The sequence below is a fragment of the Malaclemys terrapin genome, chromosome 11 (assembly GCF_027887155.1).
Source record: "Malaclemys terrapin pileata isolate rMalTer1 chromosome 11, rMalTer1.hap1, whole genome shotgun sequence".
Classification (NCBI taxonomy): domain Eukaryota; kingdom Metazoa; phylum Chordata; order Testudines; family Emydidae; genus Malaclemys; species Malaclemys terrapin.
Genome location: NC_071515.1, coordinates 45,456,634 through 45,477,692, shown reverse-complemented (window position 1 = coordinate 45,477,692; position 21,059 = coordinate 45,456,634). Strand labels below are relative to the sequence as shown.

General features: G+C 35.5%; 1 protein-coding gene across 4 annotated transcripts in view; it reads right to left on the bottom strand.

Annotated features, from left to right (window-relative positions):
* Positions 1 to 340: 340 nt before the first annotated feature.
* Positions 341 to 21,059, bottom strand: part of COBLL1 (cordon-bleu WH2 repeat protein like 1) — a 135,968-nt gene continuing 115,249 nt past the window's right edge. For all 4 annotated transcript variants that reach the window (XM_054043730.1, XM_054043731.1, XM_054043729.1 and 1 more), the window contains exons 10-15: positions 20,401 to 20,559; positions 14,334 to 14,592; positions 11,702 to 11,787; positions 7,225 to 8,843; positions 5,338 to 5,514; positions 341 to 1,920 (exon numbers count right to left, since the gene is read on the bottom strand). In XM_054043730.1, the coding sequence (XP_053899705.1) occupies positions 1,834 to 1,920; positions 5,338 to 5,514; positions 7,225 to 8,843; positions 11,702 to 11,787; positions 14,334 to 14,592; positions 20,401 to 20,559 (2,387 nt within the window). In that variant the 3' untranslated portion in view covers positions 341 to 1,833. The remainder of the gene's footprint in view (positions 1,921 to 5,337; positions 5,515 to 7,224; positions 8,844 to 11,701; positions 11,788 to 14,333; positions 14,593 to 20,400; positions 20,560 to 21,059) is intronic.

The following is a 21,059-nucleotide window of genomic DNA, read 5'->3' as shown; positions in this document are numbered from 1 at the left end:
AGCAAAGCTGAGGGTCACTAGGAGAACTAGTTTTATTCACGAAACCAGCTACGGCTGGTTATATTTTCTAAATATATCCCTAAAAGCACAGTGACATCTAGAAAAGCTAAGCATGAAAAAGGAAAGATTGTTCCCCTGTTATAGAGGACACCATTTTTCTCAGTGATCTATGAAAAACATTCTTTTTCAAGCAGCCATTTGGAAAGATCTGCTGAAACCTCAACTGATTATTTGTTTCCCATTCAAAATTTGGGATCTGTTCTTAAGTGGGAGGAAAAAAAGAGGGATACATTTTATCAGTGGATTTAGGGGTAAAAACAGAATGTATGAGACAACAAGATTGTGCAAATAAATATTCATTGCTTTAGTATTTAAGAATTATTGTTTACTAGGACATTTAGTTTTTTAATCATTGTTACAGCTTTAATATAGTTTTACTTGTGACCACTCCCAACTAGTGAAAGTAATGTACACTGATCCCAGATTATTGCACAAAAAAAAAAACATTGGCAGTATGCCATTCTTCAAAATAAACCTTTTCTTAAATGAGCAATTATAAAGCAATTTGTGCAATTAAAATACCACTGAATGTTACAAATGGTTTCTATAACACAAAATAAATATATTGTTAAAGACAAACTAAATACAATTACTTTTATTCAACCAAAACCCAACATGAAATATTTTAGAAAATGGCAAATATCCCAATATTTGCAGGAGTTATCTACAATCCAGTTGTTTTTTTTTTTTATTATCACTATAATCTCATTTTCCCCTAAAAAATTATCATCTTGACAAGAAAGACAAACTGATAAAAACACTGCATCTATTATTAGGCATTTTCTTTTTATATAGTGTTCCAGCTTCACCTCTTTTCTATTTCAGTAGCAAATGCTTATTCTATAAATATAGACTTTTGTCTAATGTGCTTTGTTTTCCCATTATTGTGCTGATTTAAGACTATAATGTTTGTATGAATAATTTCAAAACATTTTAGGATCTTTTTAGTTATACTTCATGTGAGCACAGTCTTTTATTTCTCTTTCATTAAATATCAAAACTGGATTCCCCCGCCCCCCCCATCATTGTTTCTACATGTCAATGACAATATTTAAAAAGGTATCTGGTACTTATTGCTTATCAGAATATTATGAGAAAAAGCTATTCACAAAAATTACTTGTTATAGAGCAGACTGGGAAAAGCCAAATAGTATGTGTTAAGAAAATATCAAAATAGTATGAAAAACTTCAGATCATTTTGGTCTTGATGTTCATAGTGCTATTAGAAAAAAAGTTAAGGCGAGTAAAAGCCAAATAATATCGATTCCAACTCTTAGTTGAAGAAATTCTGAAGTGAGCTTCATTGAATATAATTTTAAGATTTAATTTAACAAAGTATCATTGAGGCAACAAGTGGCAGATGTATATTTAAACTCACAATTTAACATTAGTATTATACAATTATAAACTTAAAAATCTGAAATTCTCAGACTCCTCTAAATCATCAGTATTTTTCAGCATGTTGCTACATGTCATTTAGTCTTAACAGTACAAAATGAAATCAACATTTGATTTTCATTTAAACAAAAATGAACCTCATCTGCACCTTATCTTAAAGTTCTGAAGCAGCATTTTCAGCTTTTACAAAAAAATTACTATAAATTACATATTCTAATAAACCTTCCCCAGGAATTAAGAGATCCAGCATGAAATTCCTATATTTTAATTGACAATGTATACTAACATACCTGCATTTACATTTGCAAAAATTTGCAGTTAGTATTAATTTGGCCTAGGCAATGGTAGTAAAGTGCAAAGTATTTGGTATAATGTCTAATGATTATATTTTTCTTCTGTGGGAAATGAGTGACTGAGCCTGGATCTTCCATTGACAGATATAGTATTTGATGGAGCAGCAACCTAGGAGAAAAGAAAAACATCATCACATTGCTGAAATAGAAATATTTGTCCAATTTTAATGAATTTTCCCTGTAATATTTTATTCAGTACTAGCTTACAAATGCAGCAATCGTTTTTTTGAAGTTCAATCAAGTTATAAATTACCTTTGTGCAATTTTAAAAATCAGATATTTACTACTTCGAGAGCATGTACACTTTGGTAGGCATTAAGGGTGAAACAACTCTTCACAAACTGCACACTTAATACAATTATCAAATGTGTCTGGAGCTCTGCTGCCATCTCAAAAGAAAAACGTGAAAAGCAATGTATTCACTGAATACATCCACATTTTCTTTTAGTCAAGTACACATTAGAACTGATTCCAGATATAATTCTTGATTTAAATGTGTTCCGTGACACTGCAATGAATTTTTTACTAAGTGGTAAAGCTTTACTAGATGATAAACCTGTTAATTTAAGACATTCAGGACCCTTTTTTCCAACAGCGCTGAATATACCATCTCCAACTGAAGTCAGTGGGAGCCGTGGGTGCTCTGTGATCCTGAAAATCAGGCCCTAAGATTAGATACCACTGAAAAGATCTTCAACAGAGTTTACTAGCACAATGAAAATATTCTGAAGAGAAAAAAATTGTTTAAAAACAACCTCATTTGACCCATTTAGATTAGTAATTACTGAAGGCTCCATTCAAAAGAAAAGATCCACGGCACAAAAGGCCACAGATCTTGGCTCTGCACTCTGGTAAGTTATTAAGGGGGAAAAAAAGACTTGGCTAGCCATGGTAGCATTTTTGTCTGGTTTCTTGAATGCCTCCCTTACAGAGCTGCATCAGGGAAGGGGGATGGCAAGCACCTGACAGACCTTTTACCCAATTTAGTAGGACCAAATAGTAGCCAGTCATCACTCACAGAACCAGTTAATGGAAGCTATGAGTTAATTTACTTAAAATGCTTTTCCCAACCGGGATCACTGACTATCTGGATACTTATACCCTGCTTACAAAAGGTGTTTTATTTCTCCATTGATTACAATATGCCCTGTCCTCAATTTTAAGCTTTTAATAAAAACATTGCCTGAATTCATCAGCACAAGAGGCCTAAAAATAAAGTTGATGCCACACTTTCTCTCCCCAGGCCCCCCCATCATATGTCACCTTCCCTTTATTTGTTACGAAGAAAACAGTGCAGTGGTTAGCATTTTACACATTTAGAGTTTCAAGTGTCCTTATATTTGAACAGACTTCATGACATTCTCATGGGCCACTACGCTGTAGAATGCTTTAGGTATGGTTTAGGTTCCTTCACTCAATTCTTCAAGTTCTCCCTGAAAACACACATCTTCTACAACATCCATAAAAATGCTGTTCTGTTTCAATATTTCACTATTTTAGAAAAACTTTCAAATTCAGTTACTCTGAAAGACTTGTCTGATATTTTTCTGTCCTTTAGATTGTCAACTCCTCAGGCAGGGAGTGTCAAAACTTCTCTACTGGTACAAAGTTGGCCAAGGAAAGTACATAAAATCAAAATGTTATGGAACTCCTTGCTAACCTTTTTCCAGCTTTCCATCTATGCTTGATGTGTTTCTTGAATTCTGAAGAGCACTTTATCAATCTTGTTTTTCCAAATAAGTTATCGGGTATTATGGCAAGTACTACAAACAGGTTTTACATATTTTTGATATTTTAATATTTTATCCACTTTTTTTAAACATTGTATTTTCAGTTTCAATATTGTTCACAATGCAAATATGTAACAATAATCAGAAAGCTACATCATAAAAATCAGGCATGTTTCTTCTACATCAGATAGATCCAACTTCATCAAATCTCCAGAAGATTTAACGTTTGATTAATCTCATCCACTGTCCTTAAATGATTTGTAACTGGCTGACAACTAGTTCACTGCAATATAGCTTCTAACTGTGCACCACCCTGACAGCACACTGGACTGACTGACAGATCATGCTGACTTTCCACTTGTGACCATTCTGGGGAAGCAGGACTATTCAATCTGTGTGGAGAAGGTGGGAGGCTTGGGAAACTCAAATTCCGTTGCCACACTTCTGTTGAGAGAGGTTTTCCATGTAATGTAAGCTGTTTGGGTGCCAAAATATAGACACCCACAGAACCCGTGTTCTCCTGAATATGGTTCTAAGGAATCAAAGACTTCTATAAAATAATTGCTTAGGAATAGGGATTTTGGGAGGGCTTGGGTAGGTGGGTAACAAAGCTCTGGATCTTCAAAAGAGATAGGGTTCTGCAGTTACAGGTCATACTTCAGCACGCTGGTGGAAGACAAAAAACTGGGGTTGAGGACAGAAAGATACAAATGAGAAGGTCTATCAAACCAAGCCAGAGTATTTTTTAAGGTTTCTAATTAACAATACTGTTTTAAAAGGTAGATCTCCAAATATCATATAACTGAGGGAAATAAGTTGAAACTATGGAATGATCTGACTTATTAAAAACACAGTATATTTATTCTGCAAAATAATTTATGAATGTTCTTCTGAGGTGTCAGATTGTTCATGGTAACTAGAAAAAACAACTGTACTTTAAGCAACCCATTTATCTCCAGTCATTTGAGTATTAAATAATAGAGCAGGCTAATTCATGTTTTTATCCTTTACATCAGTGATTTCTTTTATATTATTTCATTGTTTTTAATTATTAAAAAGCATTTACTAAGTATATATCACTATAATATCTCGGCTCACAAATAGAATGAATTACAACTACTCATACTATTATTTTTGATTAAGTATTGTGGTTTACATTTAAGGAATCATTTTTCTTATGTAGTGTTGCATTCTAGAAACAGGAAAATATCAGCACTTATTTCAGTAAGCTGCATACTTAATTCTCTCTGGAATTACTGGCGACAAAACACTTACAAATATTGTATGAAAAATGAGATCGTTCTAGCTAATGAAACCAAAAAGCAGACAGAAGTTTTAAAATATAAAAAGAATTACGTGTGTATATAGTGTCGACAATCAATAGGAAATTAATCTTTGCAACTTCTGCATGTGTACTGTTGGCAGAAGGTTGTAGCTGATTTAGCTCTTGTTCTTAAAACCATCCCTGTTCAGAAAAGCATTTAAATAGATGTATATGTTTGAGTGCTTTGCTAAACAGAGATAAGCACATGCTTATGTGTTTTGCTGAAGTGGAGCCTTAATAATTAATTTTAATATAAAATTTATTTCAGAAACATAATATTTTCCCTATTTGAAAAAACAAGCTTCTTCCATGTACATTTACAAATCTGCTTTGGTACAACTAAAAAAAAACACTTTCAGGAGACTCCCTTGTCATGATTAGTTCCAGGACTGATTGCTTTTAGGCATTAATTTGGTAATTTTGAAATAAGCACTGTAAGTCCATTGTTACTGATGAGATGATGAAAACTCACCCTTTTTAATTTGGCAGCAGCTTCTCCAGAGCGGATAGCAGCCAGCAGACTCTGGTGGATCTGTTCTGGGTCAGAGCTCTGGAACGTTAAAGCAGTTTCTCTCTCAAAAACAGAAGTTGGGTGGTCAGCTGAAGATTGCACCTGGCTGTTTTGTTCACTGTTTGTACAGTTATTTTTCTATGGGGGGGGGGGGGGAGAGGGAAAAATCAAAGCATTTCATTTGAGTGAGGTCATAAATGGATATCTGAAGCAGTCTGGCCAAATATTACAGCACCGAACCCTCATTCTGCATTTTGCTTCATGCAAGATTTCTGGGAACAACCTTAATTTTGTACATTCACTTTGCAAGTAATTTATGATGTGATGTGATGTGATAGCACCTAGCTGAGGGTGCCATAAAATAGCATCTGGGAATTACACCTGGGTTTTGAACAAGTTATAGGCCAGAAGGGATTTAAGGAACTTTTTTACTGTTAAAAATGCGGAATATTCTCCCCAAGATGTCTATAAAATTCTCCACATAATCATCTCATGTAGTTTAATTAATATCAAACAAATTTATTTCTATGCCTGCAACTCCTTATTAGGACTACAAAAGCCCTTAGGAAATAGACAGTTACTGCTTTACCACAAGATGAATGGTATAAGATTTCCAGGAATATTCACACAGTTGCATCTGAATTCATACTCTCAACTTAATCATACAAAGATACAGATGCCAGCAGGGCTAGAATTAGGCCACTGCATAGTATGGATGCCTCTCCCAAGCTGCCCACTTGCTCTCTGAAATCTCAGCTTCTACTTTATGCAAATATAGCTGTTACTGTTGGGAAAAAAATAAAACAAAACACCTTCAAAATGTGAACTGAATGCAACTGATGCAGTGAGATCTGCCTGAATTTGCAGAATATATGAAACAATAGCACAAATGTATGAACTTCCCCATTCATCTGAGTAGGTGTTACAGGCCAATTATGATACTTTAAATGTCAATGTTGATAAATATTTCATTACTCATTAAAACGTTTAAAAAATACTATGATGAGCTACACAATTTACTCTGAGTGACAGCTCATTTTGGGGCCATAAGTGGGTAGACTTGGGAGAGGACCACTGCTCCTTCCCCGCCACTCAAGAGTACCCAAGTCCAAGGTGCACAAATAGGGCATTTGATTCTGTGGGGGAGCTGAGCCCAGGAAGCATGCGTGATCCTACTTTGAATATCTGCACAATCTACTAACATTAGCATCTCACTGTAGCATCTAAAATGAATAGATATTATACAGGGTAAACTTTTGAAGAGTTCCACTAACTCTACTTTTCCAATTCAACCCCTGGATGCCAGTCAGGTTACATAATACTGTTCACTTGTGCTAGTCATACCAGAAGATAATCTGCAGCCCTACACATATCCTGTTTCAATGTCCCTCAATCGATTATTCTGGGACATCACTCATAAACTAAGTAAAAACAGTTTTACACATGGTACTTTTTTAAAAACAAAATGAACAACTCTGAATAGAAAAATAGATATGCATAGATAAACCAGATCCAATTATCTTTTCTTTGCTTATAAGTTTAAGAGACATTATTAATTATGGCAAGACAGAATTATTTCTCAGCATTTTCAATTTTGCAGAAAAATTTCATTTAATAAAAGTATCCTCTATAAACACCGTACAAGACATTACTTCTTTTTCTTATATTCCATTGAAATGTTGTACATGATGCTGTTACAGCAGAATGTACCGCTAGATGTTTATATGTTATTAATCCAAAGCCTACTAATATTTGTGAACTATTCAAAGAAGGGACAGAGTGAATCTCACTCTTCTGTGAAAGATACAATGATTAATGTCCAAAAATATTAAATTTTGTAAAACTTACCTTATCTATCATATTGTGTTGTGAATCTCCTGTTAAGGTCTGTAAAAACTGGTTCTTCACATCTCCTGTGGAAGTTACTGAGGATAGTTCAACGGGAGATTTCTCTTTTGATGGCTGGCTACTGATGGCATGTGGTTTACTGAATGACTGTGATCTTTTGATTGCCGATGAAACAGCAAGAGCAAAGGGGGATGGCCTAGAACTGGAATATGGTTTTGGAACTGCAAAAGTTCTCAGAGTTCTTAAGTTCAATGTTGCTGGCTGACAGGAGGGAAAACTCAAAGGTTTAGCAGTTTTGATAGAAGTGGAAGTGTCAATTTTTTTCTCATTATTAACCTCATCTTCATTTAATTGAACAGGGAAATTATGTGTTTTATGTAAAGGAAAAAAAGACTGATCTGATGATGTCACTTTTTTTTCTCTCTCTGTATTCGTAGCCTCTCTTTGAGTAGGACTAGTAGCAACACTGACACTTCTGGCAATTGCAGATGTTACATAATGACCTGAAGCCCTTCTTTGCATCTGTAAGTAAAAAGAACTAGGTTTTATTGAAGGACTGAAAACACTTGATTTTTCTTGAGTCTCAGGTGAAGAATTTGTGTTACCTGAGCTTAGCATCAATGGAGTTATGCCATTGCCTATATTGGGTTTGGAAGCCTCTGTTTCTATTTGCTTGCTTTCAGTAGTAACCCCAAGGTCAGAAGTTGAGACACTGTCAGTAATTTTGTTAGTTTTGTGCAGCTGATCATTCACTGCTAAAGCAGGTTCATATTTTAAACCAGACTCTGACTGACTTGTATTTTTTGAAACCCAAAGAATTTCCGTTTGCACTCCAAATTCTTTTGAATTCTCTGACTGTGGGGACATTTCCAAGGTGACTCCATCCTGATCCTTAATGTCTGACACAGCATCTGACTCACAACCTTTCAATATTTCCAAGGATTTTGGAGGCACTATTTTATAAGTAGTCATTCCAATTTTGGGGATATATTCTCTTGTAATTTCATTAGAGGGTTTAGGTTTAGGTTTGAAGTCTTGTCTATAAAGTGGGTAACCTTTAATAGGAGAACTAATTGCACTTTTTGGAGCTCTCTCTGATGGGGTAAGACCACTGTCAGTATCATATATATTACTTTGATTTTCTATGGGAATTGTTTTGTCATCCGCAGCTTCTTGTCTCTGATGGTTGAATTCTGTTGAAACTTCTACAGACTCTTGCGCCTTGTTCATCAACTGCAAAGGTGGACTGTCTATATCCAAATTCTGCATGTGGGCTACTCCTTTGAAGGTGGATGACTCACAGTCTTGAAGGACAATCATTTCACTTACTGTAGTCCTGCCAAAACTATTATCAGATGGAGTTGTCTGAATTGCAATATCCTGAGTTTTTACTATCTCCATGTTCGTTTGATTTAGCTTCCGATCTTGTATCCCTAGATTCACTTGAGGATTATCATCCTGATTTGTAGAGATGTCATTTTTATACTCTTGGCAGTTTGATAGTTTGTCAACTTCAAGCTTATTTTTTAATCTGACATCTGCTGTATTAATTTCTCCCATCTTATGTTGATTTTCTTTTTCTCCTGTGGTTGCTGGAAGGAATCTTGTGCCACTATGATCTTTAAAAGAAAAAATATTTCTGAACTAATATCAATATCAAACTGCCTGACTTTTTTGTTTAAACCATGAAACCCAATAACCCCGTTTTCTTTAACCACTAGAAATGGTTCCTTAGAAATAATAAGCTTTCCCTTTTTACACCCTTTCAAGACACTAGAAAGATACTTTAGCTTGATTAGTACTGGTAATTTTTCCAATTTAATATTAAATGAAAAATACTTTAATACTACTACCCACTGAGGCTGTTGGTGTCATGGATAGACCAGATGACCAAGCCTGTTTAGGGACCACTTAAGGTTTTGGGGCGTGGAGGTTGTCTGAATTTCATTCCATTATATATAAGGTATAGTTCAGTCTACAAACTGGTAAGGACTACTGGTCCCGTGTCTCTGCTGTTTGTGTACCTACTATATTTATTCACATAAAAAGATGTGATTTGCCAGATGTTTCTAGCATTTCTACACTAATGCAGTTAAAAATATCTGAGTAACACAATTATGGTATATCTATTTTTCCAGGAGTTTATATTAAAGTGGCCTGTCTTAAATTTTGGAAATATGAATCACATCTGAGCCTTTCCAAAATTCACTTTAAAACACATTACTATAAAATTAATTATCCTAAGTTCAAATGATTAAAAAAAAATGTCTCTCCCGGATGTATTTTATGTGTGTATTAAAAATAGCAGTTTACTAGTTTTAAATTATTTGAATTATAAATATGAAAAAACAAAGATAGGATTAATAAAAACACTCACGCATGTATCTGAAGGAGTGTAACAATTTAAGATTATATATTTCCAGAATTTAATGTGTGTATTTGTTACACTACAAGGATAAAGTAATGGGTTCATGAAATCATGAAAGTAATAGCTTCTAGGGGAATGAATTATCCATTTCTAGAACTATGGAAGGGCTTTTGCTTCCCTACAAAACAACATATTTCCACAAAAATGTCATAATGCAGTTTTGTAATTAAACCTGATTTTCCTCTTAGGCAGGATATTTGTGACAAATTCAAAAATTAACATATTAGAAACCATTATTGGGATATTCTACATTGTTCTAAGCAATGTAATGCAACAATGGATTACAATGGGAACAATAAAAGTTTAATTTAATAGATTTTGTTCATAGTTCTACAGTCAGATTCATGACACGATTTACAAATAACTTGCAACACAAACAAAACACAGTTTAACTGAGCATCATTTTGGTAGTTTCATTTTCTCGTCTTTATCATCAAGTAATTAATGAATATTTGCAGGAACACTCCAATGTTGTCTTTAGCAGATTCACAAAATGAATTCATGATTGACAAGAGATCCTCTATGTTCACACAGATGTGAGAAAATCTTTAACCGTTTCAGAAAATCAATAGAACTTCAGCAATCTCGGATGCATAACTGGCAATTACTTCATCAAGTTCACAAAACCATTAATTTCATCCATCTAATGCAACATACACCAGAAGTCTGAGGGCTTGTCTACACTACCCACCGGATCAGCGGGCAGCGATCAATCCAGCAGGGGTTGATTTACCGTGTCTAGTATAGATACAATAAATCGACCACTGAGCACGCTCCCGTCGACTCCGGTACTCCACCAGAATGAGGAGCACAAATGGAGTTGACAGGAGGGCGTCAGCTGTCGACTTACCGCAGCAAAGACACCAAGGTAAGTCAATCTAATTACATTGACTTCAGCTACGCTATTCACGCAAAAGTGTAGGCAAGCCCTGATTGTCTCTGAAGGAGCCATTATGGGCTGATAAGTCAAAAAGGTATTGCAGTCCTTCAGATCTTACATACACAATGAAGCCACTATGGCCAACTTTGTTTATACTACACACATGAATGATGGATCCTCTTCTGTTTGTTAACAATAATCTAAAAGTAAAGTTTACTACAAGTGTACTGGATTACTAAATCTTTGCATTAACACCTCAAAAACAAAATAAGCTCAAATTCAGGTTTACATCTCAACATCCTGGCAATAGCAACTTCCACAATTAATAATAATCCAACTGACATGACTTAAGGAATTTAGTTTACTATCGTTAGATGCTCTCATTCCTGTATATTTCAAACAAGGTGCCTGTCATTTCATTTGACACTATTAACCTTGAAATACATTTTTTCACCATGCCAGTAAAGCCAGAAATAGCTAATTGGGGGACGGTGGATGAGAATTTTTTTCTTGAATGTTTTGCTCTTGCAATACCATTTGATATCATAATTTTTTGAAGAAAAAAAAAAATCCTGTTGCTAGATTAGCAACATAATTCAGACCAATATAATTTCTCTCTTTTACAGAGATCATTCTTCCGCTGCAGCTGTCTGCTTTAAAGCTCTCACTCTGAAGGTTTAGCATAGAAGACACCATCCATCCAGCAGATTTATTCTAAACAGGACTTCCTTCAGAGCCTGTCAGTGCAATTTAATTGGCTGGGGAGTGCTATTAAGCAATGTGCCGGGACATCTATGTCCTGAGTCATCTGCAGTTCAATTACAAGCTGTGTGCTTTTGCAATGTAAAATAAAGGGTTTTTTTTTTTAATTACAGAAACCACAGTGTCTTACTTATTCTGAAAGTGATTTCACAATGTGAGCCATAGATTGATGTCATGAGATTCTATAACCTAGGACTGGAACAATTTCTTCTATATTTGGAATAATTTTGAAGTATCAAGACACTACTGCATTTGAATGCATAAGTAGCTTCTATTTGTATTAAATTTCTGTACTTCATAAAGTGGTTTGAGATGCTTTTGAGTATGAAGGTTCTATTAACTTGGAAACCAAAATTCTTCTCAACTTTCATTACAAGTATTTTTCTTATTTAGTCAGAATAACTCACCATAATTTTTGTTTGGATCCAATATTCCCAACTTCTTGTCATTTTCAAATGTAATTTGTTCATCGTCTATCTTACTGTGTGGTCCTCTGCAAAACGACAGCACAGTACATTATATATGCTAATATCACTCATTTCAGTAAACACACAGAAAAGATGTATGAGAACTGGCAATGTTCTCCAAAGACAGATGGAGAAAACTAATTAAATCTTTCTACCAAACACTGGAAAAATTCAACAGAGATTATTAAAAAAAAATTAGAGGAAATGCTGCTATGATACTTTACATACCACAGTGCATATGCAGTTTCTCTTTAGTGCAACTCTACGTGCATTTTTTTTTTAAAATTCCCTCCGCCAATTTATTAGGCCCCGAGTAACCTCTGCAAGTTGATGAGCACACAACTTCCAGTGAAACCACTCAAAGGTGCTCAGGATCCCACAAGATCATGCTCAAAATGTTAATTTTTTTGTTGAGGTAAAAATAACCACCCAGGTAATTTTCTGGATGTTGTCCATTACATTATATATACAGTATGTTGCCTCAAAGGGGGAAAAAAAGAACTCCATACATAAATATCTTGCGATCATAAAACCACAGATGATTGAATTTGTGCAGTGCATACTCTTTCCTTAAAAAAAGACAGGTAACATTTTCCTTACACTTTTGAGACCTATCCTAACAATATCAAGAACAAAAGAGAAATAGGAAGTTTCAGAGTAACAGCCGTGTTAGTCTGTATCCGCAAAAAGAAGAACAGGAGTACTTGTGGCACCTTAGAGACTAACAAATTTATTAGAGCATAAGCTTTCGTGGACTACAGCCCACTTCTTCGGATGCATCCGAAGAAGTGGGCTGTAGTCCACGAAAGCTTATGCTCTAATAAATTTGTTAGTCTCTAAGGTGCCACAAGTACTCCTGTTCTTCTTTTTTTAGAGAAATAGGAGCACAGCATATTAACCAAGCATGATATACATTCTTTTATGCTCAAAACATAAGGCCCACAGGCTGACAGAACTAAGAGCAGACCTGGGGCTGCTCTAAATACACAATAGACCAAACTGGCCCTCAATAGTCCTGGAAATTGGAGAGTTCAAGAAGTCCTAAAGCCACCTTTCCTCAGCTACACTAAGCAGAGCTTTGGTACAGCTGAGAATCAGGCACAATGTTTGTCCACGTAGAACACAAGTTTTTTTTCCTCTTACCAAAAGTAGTGGCAATGAGGAAACATGATATTTTGTTAGCTAACAAGCAAATTATATAGTATACTGACAGAGTAGGGATTTCTGCAAGGCCCTCTTGACCCCAGACTGACTAAAAGGAATGTGGAGATCGAAATCAAAACTAGAATTGGTCAGGAATTTTTCAGCAAAAGTTTTTCCATTGGAAAATGCTGCTTTGTCAGAACCAAAATTTTTCATGGAAAAATATCAATTTCAATTAAACTTCCATCGGGACAGGATTTTCAGGTGCAGGATGGAATTTCTCGTCAGAAAGAGACCCATTCCAAAATACCCAAGAGCCTGGTTGTTAGACCACTCACCTGGGATGTGGGAGACCCAGGTTTCAGACTAGGAATTAAAACCTCTCTCATATCCCAGCTCAGTAACTGCCAGGCTACTGGCTCTTCTGGGTTGAGTCTCTGTGTTTTTTTTCCCCCACAAAAAACTGAAACAGGTCTTGGGTTCAACTTGATGTAGAAAAGGAAAATTTTTGAAATCTTGAAAAGTTTAGTGGGATGGGAAAAACATGTCTCATCAAAACCCCTCACAGTATTTTGGAGGTGACTGCATGCTACAAGTTCTCACAGATGTTCACTCCAGTACAGTGTTAAAAAAAGCACCTTTTTCCAATTTAAATTGGGCAGAATGGCCAACTTACTTCCCTCTGGGAACAGAGGAATAGTAGATTAAATGAATATTATGGAACTTCTCTGGCCAATCAGCTTTCATTTCCAGCAGGCACTACTTTATGATAGAAGCCTGCTAAGTCAGGCAGTTTATTATACATGCTGAAGAGCAAAGTCAGACACTGCAGAGGTATCAGAAAGGGAAATAATGCTAAAGAAAACTGAGATATTTACATCTTTCCTAAGTAAAAGAAGAGAGAATTATCAGTGTTCTCTGAGGATAGATGGATAAAACCTGTGTGTAAAAGACAAGAAAACACAACAATGAATAAAAAAACCAAAGAGAATTATGACCATAAAAGTGGAGAGCATTTATCCAGGGAAGGCTATTCTTCCTGATCTACCCAAAATTGTCAGCATAATATTGTAGCAGTCCTTTGTGTTGTGACAGCTAACTGACCAGATTTCTAGTTTTCATACTTTGTTCAATGAAAGTGACTGTTGCTTAAATAATAATTAACAATGAAAGAACATTTTAATCTATTTGTAATTTCTATTACTATGTGAAACCTGAACATAGCTACCTTTTATTTACTAAGTGAGGAAAAGTGGGCCTAAACAGATTAGCCTGGAATGTTTATGTAGTTATGTTTTTAATCACATTTAACTATTGTGTAATGAACTTGTTATATTAGAAAAGAAAGGAAATGAGAGTTTAGAAATATTAATCTCATGCCACTTTCTTATAAATCTCTATTCTGTTCTTTCTTATGAAGAGTACTTACTTGCCATCTGTGCGCATATTTTCTTGTTTTTCTTCCTTGGAACTTTGAAAGTTATCTACAGAACCACTGCCAGGAATTGAAGATGATGAAGCAGAATCATTTTTTTCAGTATCTAGTGGTACATCAGTAGAAATAAAGGAGGCAGAAATCTCTTGTGTCATAAGAGAGGTATCTGCACTTTCACTTTCCTCTTTGTACTGTATAGTCTTCTCTTCCTTTTCATTGATCTCATCCAGGCTATATTCAGAGCAAATTCCAGCTGCACTCACAGAACAATCACCCACAGTGTAAATATTAAGGGACAAAGCAAGTCTAAACACTTATAATTAAAATAGCAAACTGAAGAAAATTTTCTGAAGAAATCACACAAAACATTAAAGTCTGACTCAAAGTTTAAATTTCTACAGGATTTACGATATAGTTCCTTCCTATTCCATTAGCCATATTTCTTTATATCTGTGAATGCTACAGACAACTTTAATTTGTTTAAAATGAGTATTGAATTAATTTTTTTTAAAATCTGTAGTACTTAGCAATAAACATGGTACTAGAAAAATATCAATTCTATGTTAATCAAATCTCTATTTTTTTTCTGATAAATCAATTTGTTATTCTCAAATTCAGCTTTAAAAATATACAGCTTTTTAGATCAAAAGTAGCATGCCAGTCGATTTAAGAACAGATACAAGACCCAAACATAGACCCAATCAGATCAGTGGGTGATTTGCCACTGATTGGCATGGTACCCACCAAAGAGTTATCAAAACTTAGCTGTAATACCTTGAATTTATCAAAATTTAGCTAAAAGAGTACTCTGATATTTAGCATATAGGGTGGTTGCATATGCTACAAACAGAATTCAACAAATATGTAATGTTACATGAAATGCATTTTAAAATGTAACAGTACTTCAATTAAAATGTAACTCAACAAAAATGTGTAACTATCAATTTTGACCAAATACCATATAAAATACCATATAAGACATAATAAAATTTCCAAGGCTGGGGTGCCTAACGTTAGGCTCCTAAATAAGGCTATGCAAATAACTTATTTTCCATTTGCTGGCAGTTATTAAAAATGGGGGAAGGCAGAAATTGTTTCCGATCTACCCCAAAGTGATTATTTTATTTTTTTATTTTTTTGGCAGCAAACTGAAAAGTCAGAATTGCTTTGTTTTGGGGCAAGCAAAAACCTTCATTTTGATTTTGGGCACTTTAATAAAGGAAATTGAAATTTGAAAATTCAGGCCTAGGTTCGCAAAACAATGGTGGCGCACCCCTTACACCCAACAGTCTAGTGCCCTAACCACCAGGCTACAGAGTTATTCTCACTGTCCCTTGCTGACCCAATAAATATTTAGGTATTTCATACCTAGTGGAACAGTTTCAACTGGAGAGACTGAGGGACCCACTCCCAAATATCGTTGGGCTTAGGGCTCTCACCTAAAATGTGGGAGACCTGAGTTCAATTCCCTGCTCCAAAGTGAGTATCCTAACCAGCTGGGTGTGAGGGGAGCATCCGGCACTGCCACCATGTGAATTTAACCTGACATTTCCAAAATTTCTTTTTTGCTGAAACAATTCATGACACAATTTGGCTGACCTGAATCTGGATATTTCAGAAGGAAGAAAAAAGTTTCACCCAGTTCTACTCCTAAATTCAAGATTAGCCATCTAAATTTCCAGAGGTGCTAAATGCCCTACAGCCCATTGACTTCCTATCACAAACCTTTCTACAATTAGATGTCAATTAGTATTTTAAAAACCATTAGTAAATAGACTTTACAATTAGCCTACTGGTTGTGTTGCTGCTTGTACTGTTTGTTATTCAAAAGATCTTAGGCTATACCTTGGAAATTTAGGAAAACAATTGTGGAATAATTATTCCAGAAGAGTTATTTTTGGTATAACTCTCCCACCCCTACCCCCACGTGCATATACACACACACTTACACTTATTCATTCCAAAAATAACTATTCCAGAATAGTTATTTTGGAAAACTTACAAGTATAGACAATCTCTAAATAAATGAAGGCTATAAGAATGGTGACAAAATAGCAGCTGGGAGCTAAGGGGGAAGTAACTAGTGGTGGAAAAAGTGAATCACAAGGATCCTGGCACATGCCTTTCTTAAAGATCAGGCAGAAATCGCAAATTGCCCTTCCTCAACTAGCAGACTAACAACAACACAGGCTGGATAGCATGTTACCTAGTATTATTACAGATTTGTGTAAAGACTGAGAAAAGTTCAGATCCAGAACAGCAGTTTAAATCATAGCCTGTAAGGATAAACTCAAAATTGGAAGCAGCAAAGTTTTAAGTAGTGTTAAAGGTTTCACTTAATCACATAAAATGGTCACTGCAGCATTAACTCAACTTGTGGTTAAAAACTAATCATGAAGGCCAGACAAGCACATTCTGCTATTCTATTCTATAGGATTTTATACTGTCTTCATCTCGGTAATACCAAAGGGCTTTCCAGTAGCTTGTTAGTCACATTGTTTAACTTCTGTCACAGGTGGATTCTCCTCTCTCCAAAGAGAGAATGATGTATGAAGTGTAGCATTTTGTTTTGGTGAGCAATCTCTTTTGTTGGTGGCTTTTAAAAAAACAAAACAAAAAACCATTGGTACGTGTTTATGTTAAACAAGGTGAAAGAAGTTTTCCTTGCACATGGAGCAAAAAAGCTGGTGAGGTTTGTGATGGGCCTCATTTCTAGTGGGAATTTGTTCCACAGTTTTGGGCCAGCCTCCAAGAAAGTGTTTTCTGACTTTGTTCCAAATGCCTGGTTTCTAGATTTAATTTTGATCTAAGATTGAAGCCACCTCTCTTCTTTTTAATGAAACTGTTTATGCATTGTGTATATGCGATATACACCTTATGTCTACACTATGAGCTAGTGGTGTGATTCCTCTGCTGTACACATACTTGCAGTAGCTTGATGAGAGCTAGTGAGAGTATAAATAGCAGTACAGGCACAGTAGCATGGGCAGCAGAAGCATGCTGAGTACATATCCACTGGTTTCAAACCAGTTTGTACTCAGCACAGCTCTCCACTCCGCTGCCCGTGCTAGCAATGGTATGTTACAATTTATACTTGTGTTACTCTTGGGACATGTATGTGTACATGTACGCGTGTGTGTGTGTGTACGTACGTACGTACACTAGACATAAAAATATACTTTTTAAGAGCCTCAGAAAACCAACAAGATATTTAAAATGTATCTGTGCGGGTATATATGTTATTCACCAGAGCAAACATTAGGCTATGATGTTTAAACAATGTTCCTTTCAAGCTATTAACAGCCTATTGGGCTAAAAGGTACCTGAAGAGGTTTTAGTTGAAAGATCAATGATCTTACAATGTAAATCTCCTTTAGAGACATTCCAATCAAATGGGTCAACAAGAGTACCATTTAAATGGTATACAATAATAGTCTAACATCTCTTTGTAAGCTATTATGCTCCAAAGTGTCAGAGATAGAGAGTTGCATACTCTCATCATTCACCCATTATAGTCTATCACTCTTTTCAGTGTGTTGGCTCCTGACCTAATGGACCCCAGGTTCCTTGGAGACTTTACTGTGTGTTTTGTCAATAAGATTGCTACTCGTGAATTTTAATTTAAAAAAAATTGTAGGAAATATACAATAATTGTTAATTAATATGCGTATAGATATTTTACTCTTCTTTCCTAAACCATGAGACTCTAATGGAACTACACCTCTACCCCGGGAGCCAAAAAAATCTTACCGCATTATAGGTGAAACCGCGTTATATCGAACTTGCTTTGATCTGCCTTACTGCGCAGTCCCGCTCCCCAGAGCACTGCTTTACCGTGTTATATCTGAATTCAGGTGTATGTATGTTAGGCTAGAAAAATGTTCAGAATGGAAACTAAAACCATTATGAAGAGGAAGATACATCTTTTTGTAGTTTTACAATGCAAAAATCATTCTAATTATTTTTCTTTTACATGTCTCTTCTAGTAGGTGTAATCCTTTAAAGCATTTTTCAGCCCAAAGTGGGCTTTTTATAGAAAACAATAAACTTCTGAAAATAGTAGTTTATAATGGAAATGTTAGCATGTTTTAAACTATACAGTGTGGTACCACTTTAATTAATAGCTAACAAAAGCACAAACACATTCTATTACTTTCAGGAACAAAAATAGATTCTTTCAAATGATCATTACATTGTGACTGGTATTGTATGGTAAACCTATTATACACTGCTACTTTATTGAAGGAGCAAATAAATTTAAGCAGCAGCCATTTTATATGATACAATGCAGAATACAACATTAAGTCAAAACCCTAATTGAAAAAAAGGCTAATGTTCAAAATATCAGTGTTTCAGATACATTACACCAAATGGATGGAACTACTGAGTTTCTGGAATTGTTAAAACTGTTCTCAAAATTTACACTAAAACTGTATTATTATTAATTTATGTAGTTACCAAAATGTGCTACATAATTTTCAGATAAAGACTAAGATAGGAATACATGAAATCTATGTTCTGTTACAGGCAAATCCTACAGTCCCCACCCCCCTGACACACACACACACACACACACACCAGGGCGAGTAGGTGGACTTCCCTCATGGGGTCCTGTAGAACCACAGGCCATGGAACTGTAGCAGAGCTGCCTCTGTAGTACAGTGGCATCCACTTAGAAAGTATTGACAAAAAACTCCATCATGCAACTTCTCCCAACATCTGAGTGGATTGTAATGGGGCTTAAAAACAAAACAGGGCATAGAAGACCCAATGGATAACCTTCCCTCTCAGCAGGCACAGTCCTTATCTCAGTGCTTATACTGGGCCTGTTCCTAAGCCCACTGAAGTCAATTAGAGTTTTCCCATTGCCTTCAGTGGGCTTTGGATCAGGCCCACTCGTATACCTCTCTACAGCTTTTGACAGTCAACCACAAGGTATTACTGACCAGTGGGAAACACTCAGAAGAATTAGAAGGCTACCTTCCACTCCCATGAAAGATGTTTGCTTTCCCATTTATCTAAGTGATGCAAAGATTTGGGACCCTCATAAATTAAACTCTAGATTTCTAGGAAGTGACAATATCAACAAATACCTTCTTCCACCTTCACTTTCCTATAACATTTTGTCCCATCCTTATTTATAATGTTTTGGCCATGGTAACTCATGCATTCATCACCTCCAGTATGGTGGAGTACAGTACAGATACTGTAATTTGCTGTATCTGGGATTGAAGCTGGAAACAATGCAGAGGGCTCCAACTTGTGCAGAATACAGTAGCCTTATCAGTGGAACATGCAATCTTGAACACATCAATGCTTTGCCCTACATCCTCTATTAGCTCACAATCTGCTTCTACTGCCAATTCAAGACCGTGTGGCACCAGTGGACAAGACCCATCTATCCATGACCTGTGTAAACTGCTGCATTCCTCTAGGGCAGCATGGCTAATAAAACCCAGGATGAATGCGCGGGAGCTAGAGTGAAAGCATTCTTGTTCATCAAGGCTCAGCTGTGGAATGAGCTGTTGGAAGAGATTAGGCTAGCATGCTGCAAGCCCTTGCTTTATTTTTTTTAAAGTTTTTTCATTATAACTTGAAAGATATTTATATTTTACGAAAGTACATATATCACAAGCAGAGCTTCCTAGAACCTAAGAAGAACGAAGAACAGACTATTCCATAAAGTTGACAGATCTAATTCATCCGTGCATCACTCAGATACTACAGTGATGGGAAATGAAGAAAATCTAACATAGATCAAACCTCCTAAGATAGAAGCATATTACAGTTAAAGAAATAAGTCAGAGAGACCTCTGACTTCATTCTTCATTTTAGAACTGAATTGTCTCATCTGTAGCTGGATACAAATTTAACAGGGAGAAAATTAAATATTTATACATGTTATCTGAAAAGAAAAGTTTATGATATGGCATAATTACAGCTGATTTTTGTTCCCTACAGTGGCTCTAGAAGTAGTGAAAACTTCACCACATGCGTTATAATATTGGTCTACTGTAAATTATCTATCCAAAATATTCTACAGAAAGACATTACAACCTACATTTAGAAGGCATTTCAGTTGCATCAGGACAGCCAGTGTTACCAGAAAGGTTAGTTTCATCGGTCACTTGCTGGAGAGTGTTTTGTTCATGACTGGCTGCATCTAAGCAATGAGAGGCACATGATGGCACTGTGGCTCTGGTTATATCAACTTTATTGCCTAAAAAGCAGTTTAGGAATAAGAAGATTAATTAGCTTGATGTAATCTGAAGATTAAACAAAATAAAATTAGAATGACAGCAAACAAAAATGTAGCTAAACAAATTTCAAAGCAAATTAGTTATTTTTGAAGGAACTTTAGCAAATTATTTTGTGAAGTTGAGCCTCCAGTAATATTCCAATTGTATTTCTCTTTTTAGAACAACTACAGTTTATACTTGTTTAAATACACTTAGCCTCAAGTTAAATTTTCAGCATGTCCTTAAGACAGCCCCCTTTTCTGCACCCATGATTTTTCAGATGCCAAAAAACTCTTAGGTACAACTTAGGCCACCAAGACTTTTTAGTACCTAGTGTACACATCATTTATTCAGAAGTCCGAGTTCCCTAAAATTCACCTGCAATTATTTGCTCACACAATTTGAGTTAAAAGTTAGAGGCAGTGTCCAAACGATCTGGTCCATGATTTGCAAGACATCTTATTTGCCTGAATAAGTTTTT